General features: G+C 40.5%; 1 protein-coding gene across 1 annotated transcript in view; it reads right to left on the bottom strand.

Moving 5' to 3' along the window:
- Positions 1 to 12150, bottom strand: part of thsd7aa (thrombospondin, type I, domain containing 7Aa) — a 126648-nt gene that overhangs the window by 50619 nt on the left and 63879 nt on the right. Inside the window, exons 5-6 of the mRNA XM_070846347.1 lie at positions 10907 to 11062; positions 8481 to 8684 (exon numbers count right to left, since the gene is read on the bottom strand). Coding sequence (XP_070702448.1) covers positions 8481 to 8684; positions 10907 to 11062 — 360 coding nt within the window. The remainder of the gene's footprint in view (positions 1 to 8480; positions 8685 to 10906; positions 11063 to 12150) is intronic.

Below are 12150 nucleotides of genomic sequence, written 5' to 3'. Positions count from 1 at the left end.
CAACCCAACGATGAAGACAGTGAGACTGAACATGTTATGTCCACAGTGTCTTAATCTGGACAGTCTGTCATATCAACATGTAAAGGTCAAAGTTCCATAACATTTTTGCTGAGAACATTCATGCTTCTAAAGTGATAACCCCTTTCCATTTTGGACTGTCCTCATCCACCGAGAACAAACTTTACACGTTACGGCTCTAAGATGAGGAAAATAATTGGCCTGTATTCTGCCCATGACTTCTGTAGCATGAGGTATGAGGTTTGCTGCCCCTAGTATTGTTTTAGTATATTTGTATTATATAGGGCCATGTGCTTAGGGGGAAGAAAGTGTTGTGAATTATGTGAGTGTTTGAAAGTGGCTGGTAATTTACTTCCAAGACTTCAACCTCTCTTGTGGCTGAACAATTAACTGTTCTTTCTACAAGATATGAATGGAACTTGCACAATATTGCTATACATTTGGGTCAGGGTGGATGGCTAGGCTCAAATACTATGTGACTTTGGCCTAGGAGACCATGTTTCGCAACCCACGAGCCACCAACAGTCACCATTTATTTCAACCATTAAAGGTGGAAATGTTTAAATAGATCTTGTCAGGACTTTAGACCTGGCAAACCTGGTTCTGTTCGAGGTTTCTTCCCGTTAAAGGGGAGTTCTTCCTGCCACTGTTGCTCAATATAATATCTGATGCTGCTCATGTGGGGATTCTTGAATCCTTAATTTTGAATTCCTGAATCGTTAGGTCTCTCTGTTAATTAAAGGAAGTGGCGCTCTATAAATAAAGATTGATTGATTGGTTGACAAGTCTAAGTCACTTCTCTAACCTGGAAGACCATGATCTTCTACTTCTAAAACTATCTATCTTAGTTTTAGTTTTCAAACTTTGATCATGTATTATACAGTAATTTAACAACTCTGAAAACACTTGTGAATCATTTTTGCAAGGGTCATGTGCATTATTTTGGAAGACACTGACAAAAGATATTGCCTGTGGAAGGCAATGACAAATGATCTATTTTGTCAGTTAGGTTGGAGGTTAGGTTTCCAACGAGCTACCAGCTAGCTACAGCATGACGAGCAGGTAAGATGCATTCTAGGAACAGTCTTAATAACTACCTCAGACACGGTAACATAAAAGGTATCTCTTCTTGGGAAAAGAATGGTTTTCAGTGTAAATGAAAGTCACATCAAGTGAGGCTTTGTAGCGTCGCGGGAAGGACAAGTTTCAGAGAAAGCACCTTCCCTCTCTCCTGTCTGCATGGTGTTCAAAATCATTCTCCTAAACTCACAGATCTGAGAAGGTGAAGGTATATCACCCCGAGCTCAGCAAGCAATTAAAGCTATCTAAGGCAAAAAAAGTAAAAAAAAAACAGTACGCATCAGACAAGTCAAACCACTGAACCTCTGTTGATGGAAATGTACCAGATGGAGGCTGACATCTCCTTTATTAAATTCTGCCACATCCAGGGCAGAATGCCTCTCACGCAGCCAGAGGTAATGGGGAAGAAAGGCAGACTAAATCCAAACTAACTGTCTGGAGCAGGATGTGCTAATCTAATTTACCAATAATTCTGACTCTGCAGGGTGCCATAAAAGGAAGCCCACACCTCTTTAGCTGAATGTCTTTCCGAATATGGAGGGAGAGGACGAAAGAAAGAAACATGAGCTCAGCTTGGGGAGTTTTTCTTTTATGGCTTGGACTAAAATTACTTACCTATTTGTATTCACCGCACCATTTACATGAATCCAGATTATAAAGATTGCTTCAAGGAATAGAGGGGTCTACGACTCACCAAAATGTCCAGCTGTATTTCATACACTGCTTTGTGGAAACTTATGGAGCCCCAAAAAGTTACAGTAGCACTTTTTTGTGCCGTACTAAATTCTGCATACCCTTGCAATACCTTTTTAATCTCTGGAAGAAGTGCAAATTATGGATGAGACTTTGGCTGCTATGCTGTGGGTATAGCTGTGATGTGGCTGTAGTTTTGGTGTTGCTGTATCTATGATTATGGTCTTAGCTACAGCTAAAGGCCTCGATAAATTCCTCTTTAATATGTGTAACATTATCTACATACAAGGGTCGTGTGTGTGCCAAAACTTGGAATGATTGTGTTGGCTGAGCTTTATGGTTCCTGAACCCCTGTGGTATCCGTTGATAACATCATGTCATCAGGTTCAAATCCAGACTGGAGTGTCTGGATTTCCATCAATTTCTGGAGTAATGTATGTTGTGTAAACAGTATGCACCTGCTTCGGATGTCATCAGACCATCAAATCTAATTACTAGTTATGGGTTGCTCCGGCTTACCAATAGATGATAACAACCTACTGAGCCAATTAAACCACCACAACCTCTGTACAACATATGGTTTAAAAGAACACTGCAAAATGATTAAAAATTGCTAATTCAAACGAGATAATATTTTTTTAATAAAAAAATTAATATAATTGTGATATATTAATGTCATTATATAATTACAGTGGCTGTGCTGAAGTCCAAAATTTGTGTTTATTAGAAAACATGGTAAAACTACAGTATATGTAAAATAATGAAAATGGACCACGTTAATGTGTGATGAATATTTAACTTTGATCATGCCCACATTTTTTTTCCATTTCCATAAATTAAATGCCTAGAATTGACCTCAGCTACAATATAACTGCCTGCAGCGTTCACATTTATTCATTTCTACTTTTATTTTACCTGATCACAACAAAAGCGGATAAACTCCTGCAAACAGCACGTTCAACTATAACGCAGTGTTGATATATCCTACTGCTTCATAATTAATTATCTTTCAAGGATAGTTTTCTTTTCATTTTTTATGGAAAAGAGTGTAAAGATAATTAGTTGTAGGGAACAAGTTCATTTCCGTATGGGATGAGGAGAATGGTAATTGCTGCCACTACAACTACATGAGGCAGTCTGTGAATGGGGACCTTGATTATGAGAATAAAATGAAAACTGATGAAGAACCCCCACCTCTCTCTCTCTCTTTCTCTCTCTCTCTCTGTCTCTCTCTCTCATGCTCCCTAGGGCCCTCATTAGCAGCTACTGTGTTAGAGTTCAGGAATCTACCCATACTTACCATACCCCCCCCCCCCCCCCCCCCCCCCCATACACACACACACACACACACACACATACACACACACAAACACACACCAATTTGGTAGGAAAAATTAACAAAATGATTGGATGAAATGACAATATTCAGGTCATAATTGATTTATTAATGATAACTGAGTTCCTCCAATCAATTCTGTTATGGAATGATGTGAAAATAAAGATGAACTTCCGTCAGTTAAAACGACCCACATGATCACCTTGAACATTATTCACTACTGCTTGCCTTTAATGATCCCATTAAAATGTGTGTTATGGCACTTGAGATATATTTTCTGTCTCCATTATTGCTCATCAGAATTTTTTTTCACATAACCTAAGGGCCTTCAAAGTCTGACACTGTGGGAAACATCTGTGCATAAATAAGTGGAAGACACCCTGGATAGAGGAAATTGAAAGAGAATTCCCCTCTCCCCATGCAGCGAGTGGCCCAAGCGATGTGCAAGCACTGCTTACATGGAGATCACAAATGGTGGCAGTGTCATCTTTCACAAATGATTGCAGCTCACAAATTGCAAACAAATGTAATTTTGCCCATGGGTGCAAGTGTGGAGTATGTTTAGATTTCTGAAATGAGACAAAATTACTGAAAGGGGATAATTTCACATTGCAAATTGCCACTTGCTATTGCAAATTTGGGGAAATGTGTGCCAGGTTCCAGTTTACAACTGACACTTGAAACTTGCGTGAAAATATTGTATATGCTTTCTAAAAACTCCATCCTAACCCTTTGTCATAGATGTTCAGGTAAAACATGTAATCGTATTAAACCAGCAGGTGATAAAGATACATTGCTTGACTTTGTTGTAGTACGCTACAGTGTCTGAATCTTCAAGTGTAATGCAAGTAGCAGTAAGTGAATCAGTTGGTGTAGATTTGGATGTCCATTTCCCAAAGTAAGATCAAAATTTGACAAACTTGATATCCAGGCACACATTTTGTTCACCATTTCCTTTATAATTGGGTTGATTGAGCAAGCAAGTCATTGCCTGGTTCTTTCAAAGTCGTGGTTGAAACTAAGAATGGAGTAGTGATGTTTCATGAAAAAAAAACTGGACTTGATTTTACTTAGACTGAACACAAAAAAGATAATGCAGTGCTGAACTGGCTTAGCTTGAATCGCAGCTCTTCTATTGCCCTGCCCTTCTATCTAGCCTAATTAAAATGTAATGCTGCCAAGTCTGAACTGCTGTTCAAACAATATTCATGTTTAAAGTTGTCTAAAAGCTTCTTGTTTAATTGAGTTTCAAGCCCCAAATGCACTTTTTGTTCTTTTCTGTTTATTTTTGTGAAATGACATCAAGGGTCCTGGATTTGCACCCACTTAGCATAATGGACAGACTATAATCAAATGGGTGGTAAGTTAGCCTCTGTGTGAACTGGAAAATGTTGACTCCGTGGCCAAAGCAGTTGGGAACCATTTCTCTAAAAATAAGAGTGCATTGTCTTTGTCCCACTTACCCTTACCCCCACCCTTTACTATCCTGTCCATCCCATCTGTTTTTCATCAAAAAGCACATATACATAGTTTTAGAATAGAATAGAATGTGACAGAAACTTTAAAGTAAAGGAATAAAGTTATTCTGTAGCAGTACATGGTGTACGTGGTCTTTAGAAACACGTAATATCTACTGTCTGCACTGTCAGACATTTTTATTATTACTGCTATTTTTGCTGACATGTGACATCTAAAGTCAGATATAGTATCTTGATCTACTTTCTATACGTAACTTTAGTTAGAACAAACTCTGAATTTCTCTTGAGTTAAGCATTGCTGTTGTTTAACTTCCTCTCATGTGAAGAAACGTGAAATGTGAAATCTTTTAAATGGCATCATGACCACTGTGAGGTTTGGAAAGACAAGTGAAGGAATCTACTTTGTGCCATAAAGGTAAAGAAAGGCATTAATGCTAAACAGGGGCTGTCATCAAGAAATAATGTATTGGTCTGCCTGCTGTTTCCTTAGTATGGTAGAATGCAGGTGCTTAATCCTTTAGTCAGAGTGTGTGTGTGTGTGTGTATCAAAGAGAGACCTCGCCCAGAATAGCACAAGCAACAGAGGAATACAGGAATAGAGGAATTGCAGTGTAGCCATGGCTATAACGCCCATAGTGTGGTGGTTGAAAGAGAGGCCAACTGACTCAGTAGCAATCAGAGCTGAGTAAACTGACAACACATTGAATGCAGCCTCCAAAAACAGCTCCAGTTATCTGGTCATTAGCTCATGGATTCGACAAAGCTACCTCATCGATGCTGGTCCAAACACCTGTGCCTGACTGACTACAAACTTAAAACCTCTCTCCTCAAAACATAATTTTGGTATTTTTAAATCTGGGCCCTATTTCTACATAATTTGGGTTCAACATTGACTGGTAGGTTCAAAAACTTTTGGAATTGGTTCAGTAGATCGCCTCTGCAGGCAGCTGAGAGTGGCCAACAATAACTGCAATGAAATCCCCCAGGGCGGTTGTGCTTGGTTTTGCCACTGACAGTTCTGTAAGATCCTTCTTGTTTAACCAGAAACAGCACTATTCACACCCACCAGACTCCACTGACAAAAACAGTGATTTTACTTTGTGGAATATAGGAGTAGCATTACTGAAATATTATATTGGACCTAAACTAACAATTTAAAACACCAAAAGTCACACAAAACACAGACAAACTTCTTGAGACAGCTGTAGAGCAGTAACTTCTGTGTGAAATTATTGTTTTTGTCAATGGAGTCTGGTGGCTTTGAAAAGAACGGTATAATGGCTGTTTCTGGTTAAACAAAAAGGATCTTACAGGTCTCTGTAGGAATCCTTTCTGTAATGCCATCAGACACTTGAAATAACAACTTGAGACTGTCAATGGCAAAACAAGCACTTTTAGTGGACTAGCAGCTTTGATCTAGATGGCATTATCAAATCAAATCAAAGTTTATTTCTATAGCCCTTTCCAACAGCCCAAAGGGTGACCAAAGTGCTTCACAATAAAAACAAAGGAATAATTTTAAAAACAGTAACATGACTTAAAATAGCGACAGCAGTAAAGTAAACAATGAAAATCGACAGCATTAAAACACTAAAATATACATCTAAAAGTGAATCCATAATTCACCTAACCAACAAATAAAAGATAGGATAAAATAAAATAAAATGTCTAAAGGTATTAAAAGCCTTTATAAACAGGGAGGTTTTGAGTTTCGATTTAAAAAGACCCAGGTCAGTGATGGTGCGCATATTGGGGGAGCTTGTTCCAGGGCTTGGGTGCGGTAGCAGAGAACGATCGGTCACCCCAATGTTTGTAATTTGTCCTGGGGACTTCAAGCGGGCACCGATTGGAAGACCCCAGAGCTCTTTTTTTGGTCCCGTAAAGTTAAGAGCTCGGATAAATACGGAGGAGCAAGACCATTAAGAGCTTTAAAAACAAACGTTAGAATTTTAAAAACAATTCTCGACTGAACTGGCAGCCAATGGAGAGAGTAGAGGACAGGGATGATGTGCTCTCGTCTGGGGGTGTTTGTTAAAAGCTGGGCTGCGGCATTTTGTACAAGTTGCAGACAGCTGATGGACGACTGGGAGATGCCAACATACAGTGCATTACAGTAGTCCGGTCTTGAGCTGATAAACGCATGGATGGCTTTTTCAAGGTCAGTATGCTTAAGAAAAGGCTTGACTTTGGCCAAGAGACGCAACTGAAAGAAACTAGCCCTAACCACTGTGTTGATTTGTTTATCAAATTTCAGTCCACTGTCAAACGTCACCCCAAGGTTTTTGACCGTTGGTCTGAAAGTCATTGAGCCAACATCTGACAGATCCACATCCCCAAACACAATGTATTCTGTTTTGTTTTCGTTTAAAAGTAAAAAGTTGGACGACAACCACTGCTTAATATCATTAAGACAACTGGCCTCACTACAATTACAGCCACTGTAGCTCCCAGCTGCAGCTGAGGGAAATCTACTGGATTCATTTCAAACTTTTTGGACCCATCAGCCATTTTGATCAAAAGAAGTTAAACTAGAGCCCTGCCATACAGCAGCCGACACTCAACCAGAAAAATATGTGTATGGATGTATACTTTTTTGTAGAAACAGAGTGGTAAGGAAAGTGAAAATGCATAATGCATTACAGTAGAGTACTACAGAAAATGTGTCGAAGAACTGGCCCTGTGCTGATCATAGTGTAAATGGATCTGTGCCCTGTGAAGGCTGGATGTTGAATCATTTATGAGTGAGATGGGCTGGTTGTGGCCCAAAGCTGCTACAAACTGGATCTCTGCTGCTATTGGCCTGTTGTGCAAAAAGACACTGGGGCAGTTCTGTTTCCAGATGCTATGATATATCTAGCCAGACCCTGTCCAGTTTCATCTTGCTGCTTTAAAACTGCCAATATCATTCAAGTTTTTTTAAGTTAACAAAATTATAGTTCATGTTTTTGTCTAAAATGTAAAAAAAATTGTGAAAAATCTTGATTTTTCGAACCACCAGATGAACGAACCACTTGTTTTGTTCAACCAGCAAACCTAAACTCAACTGTATTTAATTCACAAAGACATAAAAATGAGAAAAGAGTATCCAACAATTATTCAATAATGAACTGATGAATTTTCCATCAATTTATTCATTATTTAATCAACTAACAGCACCAAAGTAAATAGAATGGAAAATGGTCTGTATCTGTACAGCGTCTTTCTAGTCATTTTCACTGCTCAAAGCACTTTCACATCACATCCTCATTCACCCATTATTCATACAGGAGGAATGTAAGCTGGAGGAGACTGTTCTTTCACACACATTCACACCCTGAAGCTGCTTCAGAAGTAAGTTGGGGTTCAGTGTCTTGCCCAAGGACACTTCGACATGCTTGTCTCGCATGCATTTAGCACATCTCATCTACAGCCTGACTACTACCCTGACTTCATCTGTCTATGTGATATGCCCTGTGTATGCTATAGGCATCAACAGAAGCACCTCGAAATCTGGTCCAACACTACTTTGGTTTTTACTGCGTTTGTGGCTGCAATCTGTGTCTTCAGAAGCCGATTTGCTAAGACAGCAGCTCATTATGCAGTCAGCTCCTGGGCTGTGCTTGGTCCTGCCTTCCAGACACACCCTGCGAGTCGATAGGAACACATCAGCGCTGCGATGCTGATCGCAAAATATCTACTATGGCCTACTCTATCTCAGAAAAACTCACTATCACTCAGAATTTTACTCATAAACTGATGGTAAATGTTAAAATGGATGTCAATGGTGAGATGAATGCAGTCAAACATAACCAAATATGTTGATCAATTCAAAGGTATGATTGACTCTCAGATGTGAAGAGCTGCGTTATGGTAAAGTATGTCATGTGTTTACTCACCATCACTGTTGACACACTGCACTTGTGGGATCTGGGTTCCTGGTCCACACTCCTTCTCATTATCAGGGATGCACTCCTTCAGTTTAACCACCAGCCAGTCGTAGCAGCTAGGGTCTTCACACGGTATTGCCTCCACCAGGTGGGGGCAGTTCCCTGTCCCGCCTGTCGGCTCATTGGCAATCTTTCTCTTCCTCAGTTTGAAACCTGCAGGATAAAAACAGGAACTGGATGAAGTGGATGAACGCAAAACAGCCCCATGCTGAACAGCCACAGTTCCTCCGTCTGTGATCTACTCTGCAAAAACATGCATCAATTTGACAAAATCTAATGTGCATCTACAGGCACATTAACTTCACTCTGTGGTCACAGTGTGCTCTTTGATAATAACTGAAATATTGCATTTAATGAGACAGTCCATTAAGCCTGGAGTTGCCAGTTCTTCCAAGAAGAATTTAATATTGTGTCTATTTTTATTCTCCTCTGATAACTGTAGCTTTTATCCAAAGTGACTAATGTATGCAGGAATCCATTAATTCAGCTGGGGTTTTGTCCGCATGTGTGTGTCGTTTCCGCTGCTCAAGGACATGGGATTCCATGACCCCGGTCCTGGAAAGGGGGGATGTTAACTCCAGCCCCGCCAACATCACCCACCCCCTAATCCACACTCCTGCTCTAGCCCGATAAGGCAGTAGAGCCCTGGAGTGCCTGCAGGACTCAGGTGGAGGTGGCAGAATCTCCCCTTTTCTATTACATTTTGTCTCTCTTTTCCCCTCAAAAACCTTTATTCAATCAAGCACGTCAGCAGAACATGTACCACCATATGTCTCAACCCATTGATGGAGGCCTTATCTGAGAGGTCTGCGAGTGTATGTGTGTGTGTGGGAGGGGTGGGGGAGGGTGGCAGCTATAAGAAGAAGATGACGCTTGGTGTGCAGGAAATTCAATTCTATCAGGCATCACTCACCTGCTATCTGCAGGGTGTAGTATGAATGGCACGGCTGCAAGATAGCAACGCAGCTCAGGCAGCTGCTGTCAGAGCTAGAGGGCTCATTTTGACTGAAGATACACATACATGGAAACAATTATATAGGATGACCCTTCATGAACATGATACCAGCTCGGGATACCAAGGCTGTGCAATGTTTCTGATGGAAAGGGTTACAGAGAAAGTAATGGTAAAAAAAAGTTAAATAAATCTCATGCCAATTAAAAACTGCTGTACTTTCTATAAAATCCAAAGTAACATTTGAAAGATCATTTTCGTAGGATTTTTTCTCTTACATTGCAAACCGTGTCAGAACTGCGCGAACTAGATCATAAAGTACACACTGGTATCCGACAAAGTAACAAGTAATCACAGCCAAGTGATGGTCCCATGTTCTGTGCCAGGAGCATAAAATCATTTGATGCCAAGAGTCTATATATTTATGGGAAATGAGAGCCAGGGTACACACACTAGAGAATGTGTGTGTGTTCATGTTCACTTTCCGTTATGTACCGAAGACGACCACAGAAGTGTGGTGATCAAATGAGGGAGCAGGAGCAGATCCATCATTAAGATGCAAGGAGGGGAATTTCCAACCATCTCTTTCATTTGAGGCGCTTCATTAAGGCAGAGTCAACATGCATTAGTCATTGCGGACACCGCTGTTCCAGGGATAATTAAGGGCTGAGGCAGCGACCGTGTCATCCCGACTGGGGGGGTAGCACAACTCACCACAACAGCTGACTGAAATAGGCAAAGGAAATGGTTACGTTTTGGCTCCAACTCCAAATGCTATTGTTTTGGTACCAAAGGTCAGCTCAACAATCACAAACTAAAATGTAATAGTGGGGACAATTTGGGTACTTTAAAGTGGAAAAGGAAATGATTTGTGATACACTGATATAAATCTATGCCGGTGTCCAGTCTGAGCAGCTCTCCAATGGCTGTCCACACCACTAACTTATTTATCACCTAAAGTATCTGACGTAGTGCCATACATCGAGTCCAAATATTGTGCTCCGGTGTGATTTCAGAATGTAACATTGTCCCTTTTCAATTATGTAGTTCCACATATGCTTCATGAAACCACTTTGACAACCATTTACCAACATAGTCCATATGTAAATAAACTGTGTTAGCAGTCTTTGTCCTAAGCAAGGCAGAACACATCCTTGACCTGGAGAAAAAGAGATCAAATTGATCAAATTTAACATAGAAAGACCTCCAGTAACAAGGGCCCTGTTGGTGGTAGCACAAATGTGGCTTCAATGCAATGTTGACAGGAGGCAACAGTGCCTTTGTTACTTATTTGTTATAGTCGGAATTCAAGTGAGACTGCTCGTACCAAAGGTCGAAGGGTGACGGTGAGGTTGTGTTTATGCAAACTCTGTTCACTACTTCATGACACAGTGGCATTATAATTCTCACAGTCAGGTCTTACCTTTTTTGGCTGCCTGGTCTTGGCAGTTCTCATAGGTGCAGGGTCCCCATGCGCTCCATGAGGACACCTCGCACTCAACAGGACAGTTGATATGGCAGAGCTGGGTAGTGTTCGGGGTGATACTGAGACACAGATCACTGTCGATTGGTCGCAGAGCTATGGAAACACAGACAAGATCAATGGCAGACTTTGTGAGTGATGTTATGTGAAAAACTTTTTAATTGTGACAAAATGTAGCAGTCTACAGTAAAAGCAAAGAGAACAGTAAAAATTAGGTGCATCGTACATGTAGTACAAGCCAAAAGTTTGAACACACCTTCTCATTCAATGGTTTTTCCTCATTTTTATTATTTTGTACTTTGTACATTAATATTGAAGACATAAAAACTATGAAGGAACACATATGGAATTATGTAGTAAACAAAAAGTGTTTAACAAACCAGAATATGTTTTATGTTTCAGATTCTTCAGAGAAGCCACCTTTTGCTTTGATAACAGCTTTGCCCACTCTTGGCGTTCTCTCAGTCAGCTTCATGAGGTTGTCACCTGAAATGACTTTCCAACAGTCTTGAAGGAGCTCTCAGAGGTGCTGAGCTCTTGTTGGCTGTTTTCCCTTCACTCTGCAGCCATACTCATCCCAAACCAATTGGGTTTAACTCAGGTGATCTGACATAGCAGTCCATCACTCCCCCCTTGGTCAAATAGCCCTTACATAGCCTGGAGGTATGTTTGGGGTCATTCATGGCGGGAACCACACATGCTCACTTTTTCTGTATTTCTTTTTCGCAAATTTGGAGTCATCAGACCAGAGTGCAGATTTTCGCTGGTCTAATATCCATTTCCTGTGTTTCTTGGCACAAGCAGTTCTCTTCTTGTTGTTCTTCCTCAGTAGTAGCAATTCGACCATGAAGGCCTTATTCACGCAGTTTCCTCAGAATAGCTGATGTTGAGGTGTGTCTGCGACTTGAACTCTGTGAAGCATTTACGTGGCTCTAATCTGAGGTGCTGTTGATTCGCGGTTTCTGAGGCTGGTAACTCTATGAACTTATGAACTACAGCTGAGGTAACTCTTGGTTTTCCTTTCCTGGGTCGTTGTAAGGATACATTCAAAGTTCTTTGGTTCTTCAGTTCTTCAGTCTTGAAGTAATGATGGACTGTCATTTCTCTTGCCGTCAAATGGATTAGAACAGTAGTCAAATAAGACTGTTCACTGTATAGAACTGTGTACTAATCCTTCATCTGCA

This window comes from Pempheris klunzingeri, chromosome 16, assembly GCF_042242105.1.
Source record: "Pempheris klunzingeri isolate RE-2024b chromosome 16, fPemKlu1.hap1, whole genome shotgun sequence".
NCBI classification, from domain to species: domain Eukaryota; kingdom Metazoa; phylum Chordata; class Actinopteri; order Acropomatiformes; family Pempheridae; genus Pempheris; species Pempheris klunzingeri.
The sequence above is the reverse complement of the archived record's forward strand: the minus strand, read 5'-3'. Positions and strand labels throughout refer to the sequence as shown.